The 22,863-nt window shown below is 40.7% G+C and overlaps 1 protein-coding gene and 1 long non-coding RNA gene across 3 annotated transcripts in view; both read right to left on the bottom strand.

Moving 5' to 3' along the window:
• DCAF10 (DDB1 and CUL4 associated factor 10) overlaps nucleotides 1-14,926 on the bottom strand; it is a 55,458-nt gene extending 40,532 nt beyond the window's left edge. Inside the window, exons 1-2 of the mRNA XM_032636368.1 lie at nucleotides 14,284-14,926; nucleotides 663-776 (exon numbers count right to left, since the gene is read on the bottom strand). Of these exons, the coding sequence (XP_032492259.1) occupies nucleotides 663-776; nucleotides 14,284-14,834 (665 nt within the window). The 5' untranslated portion in view covers nucleotides 14,835-14,926. The remainder of the gene's footprint in view (nucleotides 1-662; nucleotides 777-14,283) is intronic.
• Nucleotides 14,927-16,230: 1,304 nt separating this feature from the next.
• On the bottom strand, nucleotides 16,231-22,857 carry LOC116756103. Of its 2 annotated transcripts, none has more exons than XR_004350527.1 (2): nucleotides 22,790-22,857; nucleotides 16,231-17,722 (listed from the first exon to the last, which is right to left on the bottom strand). It is a non-coding gene; the product is annotated as an uncharacterized LOC116756103 (long non-coding RNA). The 2 variants fall into 2 exon arrangements; XR_004350526.1 differs by lacking the exon at nucleotides 22,790-22,857 and adding an exon at nucleotides 21,731-22,782 and having other exon boundaries at nucleotides 17,082-17,722.
• Nucleotides 22,858-22,863: the final 6 nt, after the last annotated feature.

Consider the following 22,863-nt stretch of genomic DNA (forward strand, 5'->3'; position numbering starts at 1 on the left):
ATCTCATTATATAAAGTTTAGAAAATAGAAAATTACTCATAATCCATTCATTCTAACACATCCACTGCAAGCATTTAAAAATATTTCCTCCTAATCTTTTTCTTCTGCATCATGTCATATTTGTATAATTTTTATGATTTTAACCTGTACTATCGCAAGCATTTGTCTGTGCTGATATGTAGTCTCTGTAACCATCATTTTAATGACTGCATATTAGTCCACCAAGCTATTCAACTGTTATCTACTTCCCACATTATTGAGAATTTAAGGAGCTTCCAACAATGCTATAAAGAAGTTTTTCTGTGCATATATGTTTTTTTCCCTTAATAGTATGAATTTGGGGGCTGGTGGTGACAGAGGCTAAGCAGTGGGAGTGCCCAAAAGCATTACAGGACTATCATAATACATGGCTGAGATTCATAATGATGACCCTAATACACAAGGAGAAAAGGTGAGATCATATGGAAGTGAAAATGCATTTCAGAAAGATTCCAATCCAAAATGGTTAACAGTAAGTTTTGTAATTAAAGGGCTAAGTTTCACAATTCCAAATGTGTATCACCTAGTACTGCTGGACAAGGCATTATAAATTTTCATTAACTTCCAAAACAGAATATTTTGGGTCACATTAATAAAGTTCACTTTTTCACTACAATACTAACCTTATATTATTTACACAGTCTTCATGAGCTTCAGAAAGTGTTTTTATGTGCTTTGAAGATATAGGATCAAAAAGCAGAACTTCAGTCTGTTCACAAGCAACTGTCAGCACTGACCTGGAAGCAAATGACACATTTATCTTATTTAGTTTTTTAGCATTCTCTGGTTATTGATATTCAACTATTTATAACTACACAAGTTATAGATGAATAACTTCTTTTTGTCCACATTAGTAGCAGATATTTAAAAGACTGACACTACTCACTGTTGAAAGTAGTAGTAGGAAATGGTACTCTCATACATTATGGTGAAGTGTAAACTGGTGCGGCTTGTGTGGAGAGTACCACTATCTATCAAAATTTTAAACATGCATACCTTTTGACTCAGCAATTTTTTTCTGGGAATTCAATCTAGAGAAATAATTATTTCTAAATACAAAGAAGCACATTTAAAGGTATGCTGCATTGTAGGGAGAAATTGAAAGTAACCTAAATGTACATAAAAGAAGGAATGGTTGATTACATAAACCATAGTATATAATACTTTACAATATAGTACAACATTTAAAAAGAAAGGGATAACTTTATGTGGGTATGAAGAACTCTAAAACATTTTTAAATGAGAAAAGCTGGTCGCAGAAAAACATGCATAAATGAGGCAACTTAGGAAAAAAATCATATACAACAAAATTAGGTATTTCATCATTATCTATTAAAATGCACTGAAAAGGTCTAGCATATACCCTACCAAACCAGTTTGATATAGTCAACCTTAACCTTTTCCTTTATGGATTTTTAGTATTATCTCTTGTTTCAGCCCTTTCCTATTACAAAGTTGTATTTTTATAAACCCCATATTGATTTCTGAAAATCTATTGTCATTTATTTATTTTACCTTAGTTTTCTGTAGGTGCTGATCTTTCAGATTCAGACCTAGCAAATGAAATCCTGAGTCTTTGAAAGTTCAGGTCTTCTCAATTTATAGTTCCAATAACAAATGGTATTTGTACACTTTAAGATGAAAGTGCATAAGATGGAATTTTAAATGGCCAAATTTTTCTATTCAGAACAAACTTTTTAGATAAAGTGGGGAGGGAAAAATTCTACTAAATTGAAATTTTTTCCATATGTAGTAATCATGAAATTATCCTTTAAAGGGTGTCTGCATAAACCCTTTTGTGAGGCATCTGGATTTCAAAAGTTTACTAATATGTGAAGGATTTTTGTAGGATTTTTGTGCTAGTTGACCATGATGAGTAAAAGTATTCAAATTAATATATGTAATTTTAAAGGATGTATAAATAATCATTTCTTTTTGTTGGTCAGAAGTCATGAAATGAAATTTACTTTTTGTGCATAAAAGTAATGAATCAATGATTCTGGGAGAGTCTTAATCTTAAACATTGTACATAAGAGACCTATTAAAAAAAAGAGAGACCTATAAAACTGATAGTCTTTTTAATTAATTTATTTTATTTATTTTCGGCTGTGTTGGGTCTTTGTTGCTGTGCGCGGGCCTTCTCTAGTTGCGGTGAGCGGGGGCTACTCTTCATTGCGGTGCGCAAGGCTTATCACTGCCGTGGCTTCTCTTGTTGCAGAGCACAGGCTCTAGGCACGCGGGCTTCAGTAGCTGTGGCTTGCGAGCTCAGCAGTTGTGGCTCGCAGGCTCTAGAGCGGAGGTTCAGTAGTTGTGGCGCACGGGCTTAGCTGCTCCGCGGCACGTGGGATCTTCCTGGACCAGGGCTTGAACTCGTGTCCCCTGCATTGGCAGGCAGATTGCTAACCACTCTACCACCAGGGAAGTCCCATTTTCTTGGTTTTAATACCAAAAAATCTATTACAATAGATTACAATCTATTTTTGTACATGGCATGATTTGTAACTTTTTAAAATGGATGTCATTTGTCCCAACATCAAAGCCTATACTTTTCTAAATGCTATCTTTATCATACACAAGTTTTTTGGGGGGACTCTATATTCTAGTCTATCCAATACCACCACAGTATTTTAATTTCTAAAAGGTTTGACAAGTGGCAAAGCAAGCCCCTCATTGCCCTAATAAACATTTTTTTGGGGTGCTAATGTCATACTTTCTCTTTCAAATGAATTTTAGATATAGCATTATCAGGTACTAATAAAAAATCTTGTTGGTATTTTTATTGGGATGCAGTAACTTTACAAATTAATTTGGTAGAATTTATATCATACAGTATTGAATCATCCCATCAGTAATATGCATAGTTTCCCACATATTCAAGATTTTCTTAGCAAGAGTATTGTAACAATCCTTGGAACTTTGAACATCCTTATACATTTAGAATTGACTTAGGAAGTTATGTACACACACACCCACACACACACAGATCCACCTGTGGGTTTTAATTGAGATTGTAATAAATCTAAAGAAAAGTTTGCATAGAATTGACATCTTGACAATATGGAGTCTTCCAATCCTTGAACATGTCATATCTCCATTTACAACAGAGATTTTCTCCATATGCATCATGCCTATCTTTTGTTATAGCTATTCCTGGGTACTTGAGGTTTTTTTGATGCTTTTGTAAATGTTCTTTTTAAAATTGTTTCATTTGTTGCTGGTACACAGAAGAGTAACTGATTTTTAAAATATTATTTATCATCAATCTTGCTATTTTATTTAATAATTTATCATAGGTTATTTTAGGTTTTCTTTGTCAATAATCATATCTATAAACAGTTGCTTTGTTCTTTTTTTTTAATATAAATTTATTTATTTATTTTTGGCTGCGTTGGGTCTTTGTTGCTGCGCACGGGCTTTTCTCTAGCTGTGGTAAGTGGGGACTACTCTTCGTTGTGGTGTGTGGGCTCCTCATTGCGGTGGCTGCTCTTGTTGTAAAGCATAGGCTCTAGGCACAGGCTTCAGTAGTTGTGGCATGCGGGCTCAGTAGTTGTGGTTTATGGGCTCTAGAGCACAGGCTCAGTGCTTGTGGTGCACGGGCTTAGTTGCTCTGCGGCATGTGGAATCTTCCCGGACCAGGGCTCAAACTCATGTCCCCTGCATTGGCAGGCAGATTCTTAACCACTGTGCCACCAGGGAAGTTCCTGCTTTGTTCTTTTTAATACTTCTTTTCCTTGCACTGGCTAGGACTTTCATACAATATTGAATAGAATGTTAATATAGCGTGCACTCTCATCTTGTTCCTTATCTTCAAGAATACATTCACCATTTCATCATTAAGCACAATGTTTGCTGTAGGGTTTGTTTTGGTAGATTCCTGTTATTGGATTAAAGAAATTCTCTTCTACTTAAAATCTGCTGAGTGTTTTTTTCCATTAATATACATTAAAGTATATAAAACATTTTCTAACACTTACTGAAATTATCCTATAGTTTTCTTTTTAATATGTTAATGTAGTGATTTACATTAATTTATTTTCTAATGTTAAATCAATCTTTCATTTCTACCATATTGCTAGATTCAGTTGGCTAAAACGGTGGGTTCACATCTCTGGCTACCCTCCATTTGCAGATCTTGGCCCTGCAATTTCCTCATTGCCTCAATTCTCTAATCCCTTCAAACATAACTTTTTATATCTTACATTAGATATTTATGTTTTTCTCTAGATTTTCTAATTATTCTCAGTTGGAGGGTTGGTCCAAACCATCTACTCCACTACTGGAAAGCTACAATCTCTACTTCTTGTATCAGAAAATATGTCCCCCTTTCATTCTGAATATTGTTTATTTGGGTATTCTCTTGATCAATCTAATGAGTGTTTTTCATTATTCTTTGTCTTTTCCAAGACAGATTTTTCTGTTGAGTATTTCTACTTAATTTTTAGAATTTCACTAATTTTACTCTTTATTGCTGTATTTCTTTCCTTTTACTTTCTTCAGATTTACTTTACTACAACTTCACTATTTTTACTATTTCTTGAGATGGACACTTAGCTAACTAATTTTCCTTGTCTTCCTTTCTGGTTTATTAAAGATTATAATTTTCCTACTGAGGATTTACTTATATCCCACAACTTTTGCAACGTGGTACTTTCATTATCATTTAGTTCTAAATATTTCTAATTTCCATTATCATTTCTACTTTGACTTATGAGTTATTCATAAATGTTTCTTAACTTGAAAATACATGAGGTTTTTCTAGTTTTCTTTTAGTTACTAATTTCTAGCAATCACATTATACTGAGAAACTACTTAATGATAATCTTTTGAAATATGTGGCCTTACAGGAGAGCAATTTTTAAATCATCCTTGTATGTTTGCAAAAAAAAAAACCATGAGGCAGCTGTTACATATAGTCAAATGTGATATTCAAAAAAAATTAAATATTCAATAGTAATATAAATTAACATGAATAAAAATTTTAAAACATTAAAAAATTAAACTAACCTATAGGTTATAAAAATGCTTGCCAAGTGGTATTACTTCTAACTCAAATTGTTCATCAAATTATTCTAGTAATTCCCAATCATTTATTAATTTTTGGAAATTGTAGCCATAATCGTTTTTTTGACACAGATGCTTTTGTCTGAACCATGAACTGCCACAGGAAATTGCATAAAGCCCCTCCAAGAATTTCCACGTTAAATAGGTAGTCATTCATATAAAACACACTTATGGTTACCAAAGGGGAAAGGGAAGGAGGGAAGGATAAATAAGGAGTATGGGATTGACAGATACGAAAAACAGATAAGCAACAAGAATTTACTATATAGCACAGGGAATTATATTTAATATATTTTAACAACCTATAATGGAAAAAAATCTGAAAAAAATATAACTGAATCACTTTTCTGTACACCTGAAACTAACACAATATTGTAAATCAACTATACTTCAATTTTAAAAAAGTCCTCATAAATAGGTAGTCATCAAGTAACCTGTAGACTTGGTAAGTAAAAAAAAAGTCACTCTTAATAGCAACAGAATTGTTCATGGGAAGTGAATTCTCTTTTCAGCTTTTGCTGCAGTTAACAGTAAGTATATTAAAAAATTTTTGGCCCTTATAATGCTTGCTGTTAATTTTTATATTCAATTACATTAGTAACTAAGTCACAAAATAATTTATTGATATATCATATTTAATGATATCAAACCTAATCCCTCAGCCCAAATGAGACATAATGTAATACAGCAGTTAACAGCATAAACCAGAATACAAATCTTTTGTTTCATGACCTTTCAGCTTCTCAGTTCTCTCAACTAAATGTTTCTGGTAAAGAGACTACTTATGTTGGCAGTCAAGTTCATTAATAGAGTGTTATTAATGTCCATGGTGGGCATGTATTCAGTGGCTTTGGCAAACTTATCCCACTAAATAAAGGTGAAATTCAGTAAGAATGATAAAATTAGGGAAGTACATCCCAGGAGTCATTCATCCATAAACCATCCTCATAGACCTCATTCACCTGCCATGGATTGTATCCTGCAAAGGGTATGCACACTTTGCCAAGAGAATTAATGTTTGGATGGTGCCTGCACTAGTGCCATTACTCTCATCAGACTGCTCTTTTCATGTCTCTGGATCTCCCCAGAGGCTGCAGTTCCCACAAATGACCATGTGAGAATGACTGGGAGAGTGTGTGAGAAAGGCAGGCAGCCCCACACTAAGGGGAGCCAAATGGTCACTCAGCATTTGCCTATGGATTTTTTGTGTGTGTGGGAGGATACCTGGCATGGGGAGAAGAGCTTAGAGTGGATGCTAAAGGTCTCTAGTAAGATGTTTCTTGGCAGGTTGCTGTGCCAGTTCGTAAATCTTTAGTTGCTATATAATGGGTTACTGAGAGATCCTATGGAAGGTGCTTAAGCACTAGGAAGGCACTCAGTGAGCTTGGGGCAGTAACTAACTACTCAACCACCATGGATATATATTAATATTTTAACAACTGGTACAGGTGAACCAATGTGTACTAGCTGAATATCAGGCCTGAATGCAGTATTCTATACATGCCCTTTAGAGCAAGATTTTAAGCGGTGCTGTTTCTATCGTGTGTACCCTTATGTTTGTGTCTGCCTGCTTAACTGAGGTATGCTATAATATGTATTAAGATCATCCCCTATGATGATAAATTTTTCTTTTTTCTCCTTGAAATTATCAATTTTTGATGTATATAAATAAAAAACCCTCAATTTCAGAATTGTTTTATCTTCCAGGTGAATTGAGCTATTATCATTATGAAGTAACCTTCTAACTCTAGTAATTTTTTTTTTGCCTTAAATCCTATTTTGTATATTAATATAGCTCACCAGCTTTCTTTTGTTTAGAATGTTTGATATGTCTTTCTCTATCCTTCTAGAATGTGTTTGATATATCCTCTCCTGTGTACAAGAAGTACTAGTACTTCTATATTATAATTAGTAATATTTAGATTTATGTTCAGCCATTCTTTGTGCTTTTTGTTATACCTTTTCTACTTTTCTCTCCTTTCCCTTTCTTGACTTCTTTTGGAATTTTTTCTTCTCATTCCAAAATTTTTTCTTCTACTAGTCTGGAAATAATATATTTACTTGTCTTTTGGTGGTACGCACACATTAAAGCCTAAAGTTAATATATCACAATTCTCCCTCAAAAAAAAGAAAAAAGGAATTTAGAGCATCCTTTCATAATTTATGCTATTGTTGTCTACTATTTTAGCTACATCTCTGTTAATCCCAAAAGAGAAAATCAGATTTAATTTTACATACAAATTTTCCACTTCCTTTGTTCTTCATTCCTTCTAATACCTCTGACCTTACAGTTCTGATTGGGTGCATATGTATTTATTTCATCTTTGTTCTTGACAAGAACAAAGAACCTATCTTTGCTAGGTACAGACATCTAGATTGGCAGTTTTTTACAGCATAGTAAAAAATAATCACGACTGTCCTCTAATTTACATGATTATTGATGACTAATTGGCTTTCACTCACATAGTTACTCCTTTGAAGGTTTTTTTCTCTAGCTTTTATGATTTTATATTTGTTGTCCTGCAGTTTCACTACATGGCTAGGGAGAATTCCTGCTTGGGGTGTGCTGGGCTTCTTAAATCATGGTTTGGTACCTTTCTTCAATTCTGGAAATCTCTCAGCTATTATTGCTTCAAGTTTGTTTTACCCTATTATCTATCTCATTTTCTTTAGGAACTGACCAAGTACATGATATGCATTTTCTCTCTACACTTCATGTCACTAAGCCTCCTTCATATTTTCAGTCTCTGTCTCTCTTGTCTGCATTTTGGATAACTTCTTCACTTCTATTTTCCAATACACTAATTTTCTCTACAGCAGTGCCTAATGTGTTCTCATAGAGTATAGCCTAAGAAAGTCCCATATTATCTAATCTATTAATATCATATTTCCTTTTTCAAAATGTCATTTTAGGAGTTGACAGATTTATATTGACAGTGTTGCTATTGCTTAAAACATTTTTGGAATTCTTTAGAAATTACCTTCTAGTCCATGTATCCTTTTTTTTTTTTAAGTGCCAAATTCTAGTCTGGTCTCTATCAAATTCACAATTTTAATTCTTACCTTCTGTATCACCTCTTCTTTTTGTACTGAGAAGTCCTTGTGACAGTGGTTACGGTATCCAGTAAGCTGATTTAACTCATATATGACTGAAGGATATGAGAAATCATTTCATTTAACACAGTTTGTCATTTTATATAAAACCATTTTAAGTCCTATAAAAATTTGAGGTATATTAGTAGATGTAGTCAAAAGACTAAAAAATTAAAACACTGAACCATTTTCACTTACCACCTTGACATAAATGAAAAAGTATGGCAATGTGCAATATTGGCAAGGGTATGGGAAGACAAGTACTTTCATATGGGACTGACAGGAATAAGAATTGGTACAGCCTTCACAGAGGGCAGTTTAATAATAGGTATCCAGAATCTTCATAACCTTTGACTCATTCTAGGGACTTACCATAAGGGAATACATAAATCTAAAATATTTGTTTAGAGAGAGTTTATTTAAACTAATGAAAAATTTTAAATAATGTTGTAGAAATATATTCATTAACATAAATAATTTGTAATATATTATATGAAAAAAAGCAGGCTAAAAAATAGTTGATTCTATCTTTATGTTAAAATAAACATACACAGGGAGTTCCCTGACGGTCCAGTGGCTAGGACTTGGCACTTTCACTGCCATGGCCTGGGTTCAATCCCTGGTCAGGGAACTAAGATACCACAAGCTGCATAGCATGACCAAAAAAAAAAAAAAATTTTTTTTTAATAAATAAATATATACAAGAAAAAAATTCCTTAGATAGCCATTCAATCTCTGGGATCATAAATGATATTTAGCTTCTTTTAGCTCATTTACTGCCTATGTTTTCTAAAGTACATGTTAATTGCATAATTACACATTATCAAATTATTTTAAGTACTAGAGTACCTAACCACCTTTACAAAAATGTTACTATAGGAAAATGTAGCCCAGATTCAAACAAGAACTATCAGTAATATACTCCTCATTCTAATAGCACTGGCAATGAGAATTCCTTCTTCATAACTCATTCTATCCCTCTCACCCTCTACCTAAAATCCCACCTCCGAAGAGTAGAAATAGTTACTTCTGAAGGCCGGAGGTTGGGAGGAGAGGAACTGTGATATGTTGAAGAAAGGAACTGAAGGGTTATGAGGAACAGACTCCTGGTATTTTGGGAGAAGCTTTAGGAATAGGGCTTGAGGAAGGAAGTGAGGAGAGGAGGTTCCATGGATAAACTTCAGCAAAACAGTTTCTCCCCTCACCAATTTTCTCTGTATTCAGGTGCACAGTCACTGTTACTAGTCAACTGCTATAGGGAGAAACCCCAGAGATCCCAGAACTGAGTCTGATTAAGAAAAAGCATTTGCAACAGTGAAAGGAAACAGGGTGTACTCGCTCAGTGATTCCAGATTCTGTTGCTTTGTTCCTTTGTCAGCACATTTTATGTCTTTCTTCAGCCCAATTTTTCACTTTGTTAACCTATCTTCTTTCAGCTTCTCTAGCATGATATGCTGCTCCTCCAACCACAGGTCCTTTGACATACCAGTTCCTCCACCTAAAGTATTTCTATCCCCTTCCAAACACTATCTTGACTAATTTCTCTTCTACTCATTTTTCCAATCTAGGTCAAGTGTCACTTTCTCAGGGAAACCTTGAAAACTCTAGTCCACAACAGATTCTTTCAAGCCTGTATCACAATTTGTAAATATACATTAAGAAATTATTTAGTATGGTTATTAATGTCTAGTTGAACCAATACGTCCCAAGACCAATGAAAGCGGTGCCATTAGCTGGTTTGCTCACCACTGCCACCTCTGCCTCTGGAGCACCGCAAGTGCTCAACAAATATTGGGTTGGCCAAAAGGTTGTTCAGCTTTTTCTGTAAAATGGCTCTAGTAGCCCTTAGGTGTCTTTAACTTCATTCAAAACAATTTTGTTAGATTGTATGTGACAGCTGTCCTATCAGTGTGCATTTTTAAAAATCTTATCAAAATTGATGAATTTTTGTGTAGCCATTTTATTATTGAAGATGGAAGAAAAAAGCAACATTTTCGTCATATTATGCTTTATTATTTCAAGAAAGGTAAAAACACAACTGAAATGCAAAAAAAGATTTGTGCAGTGTATGGAGAAGGCGCTGTGACTGATCAAACGTGTCAAAAGTGGTTTGCGAAGTTTCATGCTGGAGATTTCTTGTTGGACAATGTTCCATGGTTGGGTAGATCAGCTGAAGTTGATGGCCATCAAATTGAGACATTAATTGAGAACAGTCAACGTTATACCATGCGGGAGATAGCCAACATACTCAAAATATCCAAATCAAGCACTGAAAATCATTTACACCGGCTTGGTTATGTGAATCACTTTGATGTTTGGGTTCCACATAAGTTAAGCAAAAAAACCTTCTTCCCTGTATTTCTACATGCGATTCTCTACTTAAATGTAATGAAAACGTTCCTTTTTTTTTTTTTTTTTTTTTTTTTTTGTGGTACGCAGGGTCTTTCACTGTTGGGGCCTCTCCTGTTGCAGAGCACAGGCTCTGGACGCGCAGGCTCAGGGGCCATGGCTCGCGGGCCCAGCTGCTCTGCGGCATGTGGGATCTTCCCAGACCGGGGCACGAACCCGTGTCCCCTGCATCGGCAGGCGGACTCTCAACCACTAAGCCATCAGGGAAGCCCAGGAAAACGTTCCATTTTTAAAACAAACTGTGACGGGCAATGAAAAGTGGATACTGTACAATAATGTGGAACGGAAGAGATCGTGGGGCAAGTGAAATGAACCACCACCAACCACACCAAAGGCTGGTCTTCATCCGAAGAAGGTGATGTCGTGTATATGGTGGGATTGGAAGGGAGTCCTCTATTATGAGCTCCTTCCAAAAAAACCAAATGATTAATTCCAACAAGTACTGCTCCCAGTTAGACCAACTGTAAGCATCACTCAATGAAAAGTGTCCGGAATTAGTCAACAGAAAATGCATAATCTTCCATCAGGATAACGTGAGATTGCATGTTTCTTTGATGGCCAGGCAAAAACTGTTAACAGCTTGGCTGGGAAGTTCTGATTCATCCGCCGTTTTCACCAGATATTGCACCTTCAGATTTCCATTTATTTAGGTCTTTACAAAATTCTCTTAATGGAAAAAATTTCAATTCCCTGGAAGACTGTAAAAGGCACCTGGAACAGTTCTTTGCTCAAAAAGATAAAAAGTTTTGGGAAGATGGAATTATGAAGTTGCCTGAAAAATGGCAGAAGATAGTAGAACAAAAGGATGACTATGTTGTTCAATAAAGATCTTGGTGAAAACAGAAGGCACTTTTTGGCCAACCCAATATTTGCTGAACGAGGGAGGGAATGAATGAATGAATGAATGAATGAACAGCTAAGCAAATGACTAAGAATCCAGAGGCCTTGATGGGGTAAGAGTTGTATTATCTATGTCCGCTCATGGTGGAACCATGTGTAAATTTTTTCCTTTGATTGCTGTTGAACTTGTTCCTGTACTCACAAAACAAAGTTTAAAATATATATATATCACTTTGAGCTCCCGCTCCAGCTCCATGGCCCGGCCAGCTCCCTCCCTCCCTCCCTCCCCTGCAGCCAGATGCCTGCCCACCCCCCCCCCCCCCCGCAGCCCCCCCTCCCCACACACACACAGAGCAGCTGCAGGCAGCCGCTGACTCTGGAGGCTGAGTCATCACTACAGAGTGGGAAGGGCAGCAGCAGCAGAGAATCCAAACCTCAAAGGTGGTATCACAAAGTACCTTTTCTCCAAGTTGGGGGCTCAGAGGGGCACCATCATGAGCAATGTTACCACTGTGAAAGAAGGTTGGGTTCAGAAGAGGGGAGAATATATAAAAAACTGGAGGCCAAGATATTTCCTTTTGAAGACAGATGGCTCATTCATAGGATATAAAGAGAAATCCCAAGATATGGATTTACCTTATCCCCTCAACAACTTTTCAGTAGCAAAATGCCAGTTAATGAAAACAGAACAACCAAAGCCAAACACATTTATTATCAGATGTCTCCAGTGGACCACTGTTAATAGAGAGAACATTTCATGTAGACACTCCAGAGGAAAGGGAAGAATGGACAGAAGCTATCCAAGCTGTGGCAGACAGACTCCAGAGGCAAGAAGAGGAGAGAATGAATTGTAGTCCAACTTCACAAATTGATAATATAGGAGAGGAAGAGATGGATCCTTCTACAACCCATCATAAAAGAAAGGCAGAAAACATCTTACTCCCCTCCTCAGCACAACATTTATATGTGTGGAAGAAATATGTTAACAACTGCCATTTGCAAAAACTGTCAGCCAATTATCTTATGATATGCTATTATATTGGTGTGGATGGTTTTTAATCAGGTGAATCTTAAACCTGTCATTGTTTAAGACCAAATAATTGAAACATCACTTTATTTCAGTGTTTCAGCAATTAGCACTGAATGTTGAAAGGGCTTGTTAGGAAGCTGTGATTGATGTGCCGTCATACTACTTTATATAATTTGCATTTTTCCCTTATTGTTTTAATACTATTTTAGAAACTTGGAAATAAAGTGTTTTCCCTAATGATATGGTCCTTTTCTATTTACCATTCTATGTTCTCCTGAAAGCAGAAGCTGAAATGGCTCTGGTGTACTTCATGCTTGGTGCCCCAGCCTCACTAATGTCAGCAGGAAAGCGAACAATCTTGGAAGTTATAGCTTTTTATTTTGGTAGCTGCTTCTGAGCCAATGAGGGAAACAGATTTTTTCTTCCCTCAGTGCTCCAGAATAATAAGCACCAATTTATATAAGAATTGTAAATTATGGTTTTCATTGCTACAGAAAATTGAAAAGCAACTCCCTATTGAAAAAGTGGTATTTTAAGATTAACGGTACAAGTATTCAAAATAGATGAACATGCCATGTTTAATGTTAGACTATATCTGTTATAATAGACTTTAAATTAATCTTCAGGTAGGAAAATGCTAATTCTTAAGGTAATTATCCATGTAATTTGCTATTAGTACAGTGATTAAGAACTCTGGAGTTAGACTGCCTGAGGTCAAATCCTCTTTTTCCTATGTGCTAACCATGCGAACTTGGTGAGCTTCACAGTTACAACTTAGATTTAGTTAATCCGTCCTTTCCTTACCTGAAATTTCTATTCTAATTAGAATAATATTCTATACTTGATCTTGGCCAAATTTCTGAGAACCCTGTATGTCTTCCTTGAAGGCTAATCCTCTACTTGTTAGTTGAATTGTATCCCTTTTCTTTTGTCACCTTAACCACGCTCTGCCCTTGTTCCTCAGTTACTGCAAAGAGAAAAACACAATCTAGCTTTACTCACCTTCTCAGAGAGAAAAAAGCTTCTTTTGCTCATGTATGTGCACATGTACACAATTTGAAATTTGACTGCGCTCATAAATTTAACGTCATATCCTGATTATTCTCACCCTTTGAGTAATAAACTACCTCGTTCAGTAAAAAAATATATATACATACATATATCACTTTGAAAATTCTCCACAGCCCAAAGTAAACCGAGGCCAAACATGAAATTTTGGTCAGCCAGGAGAAAGGCTGGATACCCTTAACAGAAGAATGTAGTCTAGCGTGGAACTTCACAGATGTCCCACATCACAACATACCTCTCTGCAGTGTCTTAGTATCTTACTGGAGCAAAGGAACGACGGACCGCGCACTTGTCCCCTCAGGGCAAGTCAGCACAGGGAACAGGGAGTCTGCAGGCTCCGTACCCTTGACCAAGCTTAGGTGGGAAAAACACAAGCCTAGTGTGACAGGGAAAGAACGGGCATTTATTCAAAGTGTACTTATTGAGCATCTACGGTGTGCCAGCAAACCCTAGCTCTGGACTGGCTCTGACAGACCTGTCGGGGGGCTTTTGGCACTTCTCCTTCACAGAGCGCCGGTCCTGAAGGGGAGCAAACCAGTCCCGGGCTCGCCTACCTCCAAGGCCCAGACGGAGCCTGCAATAGCGACAGAGTGCTTCATAAAGAGTCAGGGGCACGAAGGCCGGCCGCCCCAAACGGACTCTCAAACCCCGGCCCGGGCCGAGTGAGCGGGCCCCGGGCAGCCGCCCACCGGCAGCCGCGCCACGCGGAGACGGGTCCCCGCCCTCCGAGGGGCCGCGCTTACCCGTCGGGCGAGTACTCGAGGTTGAAGACGGCCCCATGGGTGCGGGTGCTGAGGTACACCGAGTCCGCGGGATGGATGGAACCATAGAGGTTAGTCATGGTGCGGAAATTGTCTCGTGCCGGATCCACGAACAGCCCGCGGCCCAGGCTGCGCTCTCTCAGCCACCCGAACAGCTGAGCGCCAGGGCCGCCCAGGCGGGCGCTGAGGCAGTGCCGGCCCCGGCTCCCGGCCCTGCAGTCAGGCCCGGGTTGCCGGCGCGGCGGGGAGGGCGGTGACTGCTCTCCCTGGGCGGAAGCGGCTGAGGACTTTAGAGCTCCGGGCGGCCGGAGCTCCCCCGCGCGCCCAGTCTGGGGCTGCGAAGGGGCGCAGGGGTGGCGAGGGCTCCCGCAGGGCGACGGAGGAGGGGCTGCGTCAGCCCCCGGCTGTAGCGACGGGGGCGGAGAAGGGAGCGGCCCGGCAGCTGCAGCCTGTCTCGCGTGGGGTGCCGGCTCCTCAGCCCCGGCTCCGGCCGCCCTGTCCCCTCCGGGGCTACCGGGCCCGAAGGGAAACATGACCAACGCACCGACCCCCAGCTCCTGGCTGCTGCCCCGCCCGCCGACACCTCGGCGCTCCCGCCCCAGCCGCCACTTCCGGCGTGCGGCGGCCTAACCCCACCGGCTGGGAAACCCGAGCCGCCTCTCGGCCATCATCCGCTGGGGACCAAGAAAGCAGGGACACCGCCCGACTGTGGGTACCGCATCCCGGAGGGTTGGAGGTCTGGAGCGACTAGGTGCGTGGGCGCGCAACTGAGGATGCCCAGGGTCTGGGCTGCATGGAGTAACTTTAGCATCTAGGCACCGCTTGTGACATTATCAGTATGTGGTTGTCAGTGACCAGACTGTGTCCTTGGGGATTACAGGGCCTGACTAGTCAGTCCAAGAGGCTGGGTATGATTATGTACTGTTTACATAATCATCTCTACACTGAGACCAACGAAGGTAAGAAATGACCATATTATGGGCTGCTCACGCATAGTAAGTAGCATGGCGTACTGCCTACACAGCCTGGGAATCTAGGGACTCGGGTTAACCTCTGCACTAAAAAGCCCTGGTTTGTACATTGCCTGGAAAATGGGGCTTACTGGTGCGCTGGAGCTCTGCCCAACTCCCAGTTACTTGACCTACTAGGTCAAGACTTTATCAAGGCCAAAGCCTTCCTCTCTGCAGGAAGGAACATATACCCAGTCAGGAGTCACTGAGGGGAGCTGAAGACCTGAATCAGTTCAGCCTCACAAGCAATAGAGCCCACCGTCAGTCCTGCTTACCTCTGCCAAGCAGGGCATAACAGATGCAAGGCCCTTCACCACTGCTGTTGAAGATAAATACATAGGACTTGTTTGCAGAAAAAGATTAACGAACTGGTGTGTTTCTTGGGGAGGGAAGGAGAGTCTTCAATGAAGGGAAGCCTGAGGTATAAGAAGAGGTAGGTATAAGAACTGACAACCCTTCTAGGCCTTGATCAAGACCTGAGTTATAGAAAGCTCCCATCTGGTGACTGTTTAGGATAGTCTGAAAGATCTCAAAAGTAAAGGAATGAGACTCAGAGAGGGCTGAACATTCAGCAGTTCCTCCCACCAGCAAAGTTAGTAGTTATTCAACTCTCCTGTCCATGAGCTGACTGAAAAATGGCAAGAAGCAAGTGTCCAGTGTTCAGAAAAGATCAAGGCAGCCATTACTCTGGAGATATTCCCCATGTTTGGGGTAAAGGTCTGTTTTATAATTAACAAATAATGTCCCTTAGTGACCTACAACTTCTGGCTGCAACCGATACTTAATAAAGGCCCTCTACTTGATTCCCGAGTTATTGGCCAATGGCTAAAATTATTTTGGTGTATAAAACCTTGACCATGATATATTCACCAATATTATTAACTTTCTCAATAAGTAAAATAAAACTCAATATTTTTCCTTTTTTTTTTATGCCCCTGCCTCCTCCCCTCAAAAGTCAGTTTTAAAAGGTTACATATTCCAAGGTATTTAAGATATAGTTCCAACAGAATAACACAAGCTCTGCAACAAGAGTTGTGCTGTCTCAAGATAACCAGGTTTCACAGTTCAGGCAATTCAAAATTAACTCACTATCGCCCTCAAACTGATTTAAGAACTATTCCCTGGCAATTTAGAGAATCTAAAGAAGTCAAATGGAAACAAAGACATTTTGTAGGTTTGCATGTACCTCTATCAGTTAGATAATGAAAATGACTCCTGAAAAGTTAAGACAGCCACACACTTAAGGCAGTGGTGGTTGTAACATGCAGAACGAGTCACTTAGTAATGTCAGGGTTGGTTTTTTCTTATACTTCTTAAAATATGAGCACCTTCTTGTTCCAAATAATTTTTGCTAAAACCTAAAATAAGGATAAACTACATAAGGACTAAAATTCTATTGAGATGATCATGATTTAAACAAAAATCACTGGAGGTTAATGGAGAAGGCACTAAAGATAGAACAACTTGGTGCCTGCTTCTGTTTACCCACTGCCTTTCAGAGCCTTTATATACCACCATGTTAACACAGAATTGATTTCAAACCACAGTCTAGGGCTTCCCTGGTGGTGCAGTGGTTGAGAGTCCACCTGCCGATGCAGGGGACACGGGTTCGTGCCCTGGTCCGGGAAGATCCCACATGCCGTGGAGCGGCTAGGCCCGTGAGCCATGGCTGCTGAGCCTGCGCGTCCAGAACCTGTGCTCCGCAACGGGAGAGGACACAACAGTGAGAGGCCCGCGAACCCAAAAAAAAAAAAAAAAAAACACAGTCTATATAGACCAATTTCTATGTAACACTATTTTTAAAAGCTAAAATATGTTCAACTTCAATTGCTGAAATTCACAGATATCAGTTCATCAGAAATGCCTAAAGCATCCTCTGAACTCCTTTGTCTCTGATGCTCCTTTCAGATCACAACAAAAGTAAAAAAGTAAAAGGTTTCCCCGAGGTCCAGATATCACATGTCCCTTAGGATCTATCTCATCAAGCAGGCAGGGAACAAATTTATTTACTTTCTTCCCTATCCATTGACTAAACACTTAAAAAAAATTACTTCCCAACTGGTGTCTTATAATGCAATGTGCTGGAAATGTAAACACTGGCCTTTCTGTTCAGACTTTTATACTTTAGGAGCAGCAGGTTCACTCCTGATGTCTTTGACATCATTGGTTCTGCCCATCAAATAGAATTCTTTGTTGGGAACAAGACTGACAAAATGAGCAAGGCAGTTGGACATGGCATAAAAAGCTGAAATTGCAGCTATATCCCAGGCATCTTCTTGGTTGAATCCATGCACCTCGAACTTTTTGAAGTGGTCATCTGTTATGTCATCAACTCGGGAAATAGCAAGTGCAAATTCCAGCATTGCCTTTTCCCAGGCAGGGAGGTCAGACTTTCTCCAGTTCACACAGACCTGCAAGAAAACACACAGTTAGAAGCAGAATCTCTGTCCATCACAATACAGCCAATAAAACACAAGGCCTAACAAAATAAGCATTAATGAAAAAACCCAAGATTTGAGTAAAGAGGCAAAGTCAGGCCACAATAAACTTTCCAGACAGGTAAGTATCTTGGTCAAGTTCAATATAATGCAAACCTGGAACTCTAGCTCTGCTGGGAAATCTTCTTTGCTCACTCCAACTACTTCTTTCTCCTCTAAACACCCATTTCATCAAAAACCTCAGAAACAAGACTCAGAGACTCTTAATACATAAGAACCCCCAAATACCAACCTTTTTGTATGAGAAAAGTGAAGCTTAGATAATTATCCCTTTGTCCCCACTTAATCCTAAATGACACAATATTTGCAAAATTAATAGCTGATACTTAAGCAATGAATATGTGCTAAGCATGTAATCAATGCTTCATATTAACTGTCTCATGTAATTCTTATAAAAATCCTAGGAAGCAATGCTTTTTATCACTCCCCATTTTATTGGCAAAGAAACTGAAGCTCAGAGAGGTCACACACTTCCCCAAGGCCACACAGCTAGAGAGTGACAGAGCTGGGATATGAATCCAAGTGTATTTGATTCCAATGACTATACTAATAATCATTACCCTTGCTAAAGCAAAATACTGGAAACCATTAACCACCTAAAAATAGGAAGAATAGTCCAGCAAACCATAGTGTGACAGTATATACTATGGTCATTAGGGAGACAATGCTTGAGAGACTGATCCTGGATGAGCAAACGTCTGGCGAGTAGGCAGAAGGATCTCAGCAGGGAAAAGGGGATGATGCACCTATCTCGTTTAGCTTCTGGCTGGCAACAAAAGGCCCTCAGGGAACAATTTTCAAGGTCTCCACTCAGGTGGGGTCAGGAGGGAAGGCTGGGGGATAGGAAGACTGAATCTGAAAGTGAAATTAAGAAAACACTCCCATTTACCATTGCAACAAATAGAATAAAAAATCTAGGAATAGGGGCTTCCCTGGTGGCGCAGTGGTTGAGAGACCGCCTGCCGATGCAGGGGACATGGGTTCGTGCCCCGGTCCGGGAAGATCCCACATGCCACGGAGCGGCTGGGCCCGTGAGCCATGGCCACTGAGCCTGCGCGTCAGGAGCCTGTGCTCTGCAACGGGAGAGGCCACCACAGTGAGAGGCCCGCTTACCGCCAAAAAAAAAAAAAAAAAAGTATGAAATTAGAACACTCCCTAACACCATACACAAAAATAAACTCAAAATGGATTAAAGGCCTAAATGTAAGGCCAGAAACTATCAAACTCTTAGAGGAAAACATAGGCAGAACACTCTATGACATAAATCACAGCAAGATCCTTTTTGACCCACCTCCTAGAGAAATGGAAATAAAAACAAAAATAAACAAATGGGACCTAATGAAACTTCAAAGCTTTTGCACAGCAAAGGAAACCATAAACAAGACCAAAAGACAACCCTCAGAATGGGAGAAAATATTTGCAAATGAAGCAACTGACAAAGGATTAATCTCCAGAATTTACAAGCAGCTCATGCAGCTCAATAACAAAAAAACAAACAACCCAATCCAAAAATGGGCAGAAGACCTAAACAGACATTGCTCCAAAGAAGCTATACAGATTGCCAACAAACACATGAAAGAATGCTCAACATCATTAATCATTAGAGAAATGCAAATCAAAACTACAATGAGATATCATCTCACACCAGTCATCAAAAAATCTAGAAACAATAAATGCTGGAGAGGGTGTGGAGAAAAGGGAACCCTCTTGCACTGTTGGTGGGAATGTAAATTGATACAGCCACTATGGAAAACAGTATGGAGGTTCCTTAAAAAACTAAAAATAGAACTACCACATGACCCAGCAATCCCACTACTGGGTATATACTCTGAGAAAACCATAATTCAAAAAGAGTCAGATATGGCACATATATACAATGGAATATTACTCAGCCATAAAAAGAAACGAAATTGAGTTATTTGCAGTGAGGTGGATGGACCTACAGTCTGTCATACAGAGTGGAGTAAGTCCGAAAGGGAAAAACAAATACTGTATGCTAACACATATATATGGAACCTAAGGGGAAAAAAAAAGGTCATGAAGAACCTAGGGGCAAGACAGGAATAAAGACACAGATCTACTAGAGAATGGACTGCAGGATATAGGGAGGGGGAAGGGTAAGCTGTGACAAAGTGAGAGAGTGGCATGGACTTATATATACTACCAAACGTAAAATAGATAGCTAGTGGGAAGCAGCTGCATAGCACAGGGAGATCAGCTCGGTGCATTGTGACCACCTAGAGGGGTGGGATAGGGAGCGTGGGAGGGAGGGAGACGGAAGAGGTAAGAGATACGGGAACATATGTATATATATAACTGATTCACTCTGTTATAAAGCAGAAACTAACACACCATTGTAAAGCAATTATACTCCAATAAAGATGTTAACAAAAAAAAAATTAAAAGAAGCCACCGCAATGAGAAGCCTGCGCACCACAACGAAGAGTAACCCTCGCTCACCGCAACTAGAGAAAGCCTGGGTGCAGCAACGAAGACCCAACGCAGCCAAAAATAAATAGATAAATAAATAAATTTACAAAAGGAAAATCAGCATGCAGTTCATTTGTAATTTTTAGAATCCAGTGAACTAAAAAAATTCAAAGATTCATTCTAATACTACTTCCTTCAGGACACCTATCTTGACTCCTACCTTCCTCCCACAGAGGCAAACATTTCATCCTTTGTATTCTCAGGGTTGACACCCTAATCAGGTTGTTACACACACCGTAATCCTTGCCGTAATCCTTGGTATTTTCACGTGGTGACAGTGAACTCCCCCAGGGCATGGAAGGTGCGTCTGGCTCAGAGCAAAAGCTCAATTAGTCTTGTTGATAGAAAGTTACAGACTTCACCGGTCAACAAAGAAAAGGAACCAAGAGATACCACTTTTCCAACTTCTCAAGTAGCACAGATTTCTGAAAAGGAAGTTTTGGGAAAGAGTCCAGAAGGCCGTGGTCCGCCCCAACCTCTCCGAAGGACAACTCGGTCATTTCCCCGAGGGAAGTACTCAGAAATGGTAAGGTGTATCCCAGAGGTAGTCGAGGGCAGCACCGCCCCTGATGCACTGGCTCCAGGCTGTCAAGCCCCCCAAACAAGAAGCGGTCCTAATCCACCCAGGTGGATCTGCTGGGAAGACCCCACGCTCTGGCCGAAAGCAAGACGCGGCCTCGACGCTGGAAAGCACGCCGCCGACTGCACCGGCCCGGGCCTCATCTGCATTTCCCAGTCGCAGCGGCCTCTTTCACACCAAGAAAAGGCTGCACACGCCGTTCCGAAACGCGAACTTCGCAACCGCTGCCCAATTGGACCCCAACACCGCACTGGTGTGCTGCATTAGTCCGGGTCCGCGGCTCGGAGACTGTCTCCGCACACTTGCTTGCGGTCTTGGCTTCCAGCCACTTGCACGTGGACAGACCTCTGCATCCCCGGGCCTGCCCGCCACCCCGGCCTCGGCCATGCGCGCTCACGCACCATCGGCCGCACGACGCCAAGGCGGCAAAGCACTGACACAGCGGCACGCGGCGTGAAGGCCAGGTGGCCTTCCCACGTGCCCAGCCCTCTGGGCCCAACGTGTAGGGCACCGGCTAAGAGATGCTTTCAACCTAACCCCTCCAGGCCTGAGCTTCAGGTCTCAGGTGACTACTCTTCTCCAGGCCTCTGATTTCATCTGTAGACTTGGGAATGAGCCAGACGGATGCCCACGTGCTTCCCACACAGAAGTGCCCTTGATAGGCCTCCTCAGCCAGGTTTGGGCCGAGTTTCTGACAGAGACTCCTCTATTGATGTGGGGGTGCCTGAGGGACAATCCAGGGACCATTTCCTGACCTCTCACTCTGTCTGGCCCAGACCCGACGTCATTGAGTACTATACAGGCATGGCCTTGGGTCAGCCGCGATCAAGGTAGTCGTGGTCACCGAATACCTGCTGGATCCAGACCCTCTGGAACTGGGTTGGAGTGGGGAGGAGAGAAAAAGAATCTGTGCCATCCCTTCTGCAAAGGTAACCGACCAAGAACAGCTCCTGTGATAATCTGACTGCAAAACAACAAAAGTTACACTTCAGTTGGCCTCTATTATCTTATTCAGTTGGCTCAGCAGCATCTTACAGAATCTCAAGGGTATTGTTGGAGATTGTCTGTCTTAAACATCCTAAAACTCTAAAAATTAAGGTTGGAAGCAGATACCTCAGAGATGGGCAGAAGAAATGGAGGACAGCTAAAAGCCATCGGTCAGAGCCAAGCCTTTCCAGTCCCCAGGAGCTCTGACTCCTACTGGATTATCTGACCGAGTGAACTGTGATTTCAAGTGAGAGCCCTGAAAGTCAGAAGGGCAGACCTGACGTGCTATTGATTTGCAATTCAGCTGCTTCTCACATAGGCAACTAAAGCGTGCTCCAGCGACAGCAGCAGCAAGGATTTAAGTGCAGTTACTGATTTTCCCAGGCCATGTAGGGGCAGCTCAATTATGTGGAAATATGCATGTGATATGTATATATTTGCGGGGGGAAAAAAAAAATTAGGGAGAAACGCACACCAAAATGTTGACATTCATTCATTCACCAGGTATTATCTATTTCGTGCCAGAACCTGCGCTACCAAGAATGAGAACTAGCTGATAGCCTAGCAAGGGAGACAAACGGGGCTGCAAGACTAACACGTTTCATTTTCTTCTGATTCTTCCCTGTGTCTTCCACAATGTGGATAGATACAAGTTTCCCACTGAAAAAGAAAATACTTTTCCTGGCAAAAGGTCAGCAGTCCTTCTGAGGTCGGAGTCAGAAGAGAGAGCCAACTCCTGAAGGCCCTCTGCTAACTTCCCAAGGTTCCCACGGAAAGAAAGGTGGCGGCGTCTTGTATCCCACTGTGCGATCCGAGACACTGTAAGTGGGGGCTCCGCGACTGACTCAAGCTGCGCGTTTCTGCTGCGGACCTGCGGACAGACTGCAGGACAGGCGGCCGGCTAAAGACACAATCATAGTCACCTTGAGGGAACCCGCCGACCCAGGACTATCCGGCTTCACAACAGGTTCAAGTCCCACAGGCCTGTGCTGCCGGA

The sequence above is a fragment of the Phocoena sinus genome, chromosome 6 (genome assembly GCF_008692025.1).
Source record: "Phocoena sinus isolate mPhoSin1 chromosome 6, mPhoSin1.pri, whole genome shotgun sequence".
Taxonomy (NCBI): Eukaryota; Metazoa; Chordata; class Mammalia; order Artiodactyla; family Phocoenidae; genus Phocoena; species Phocoena sinus.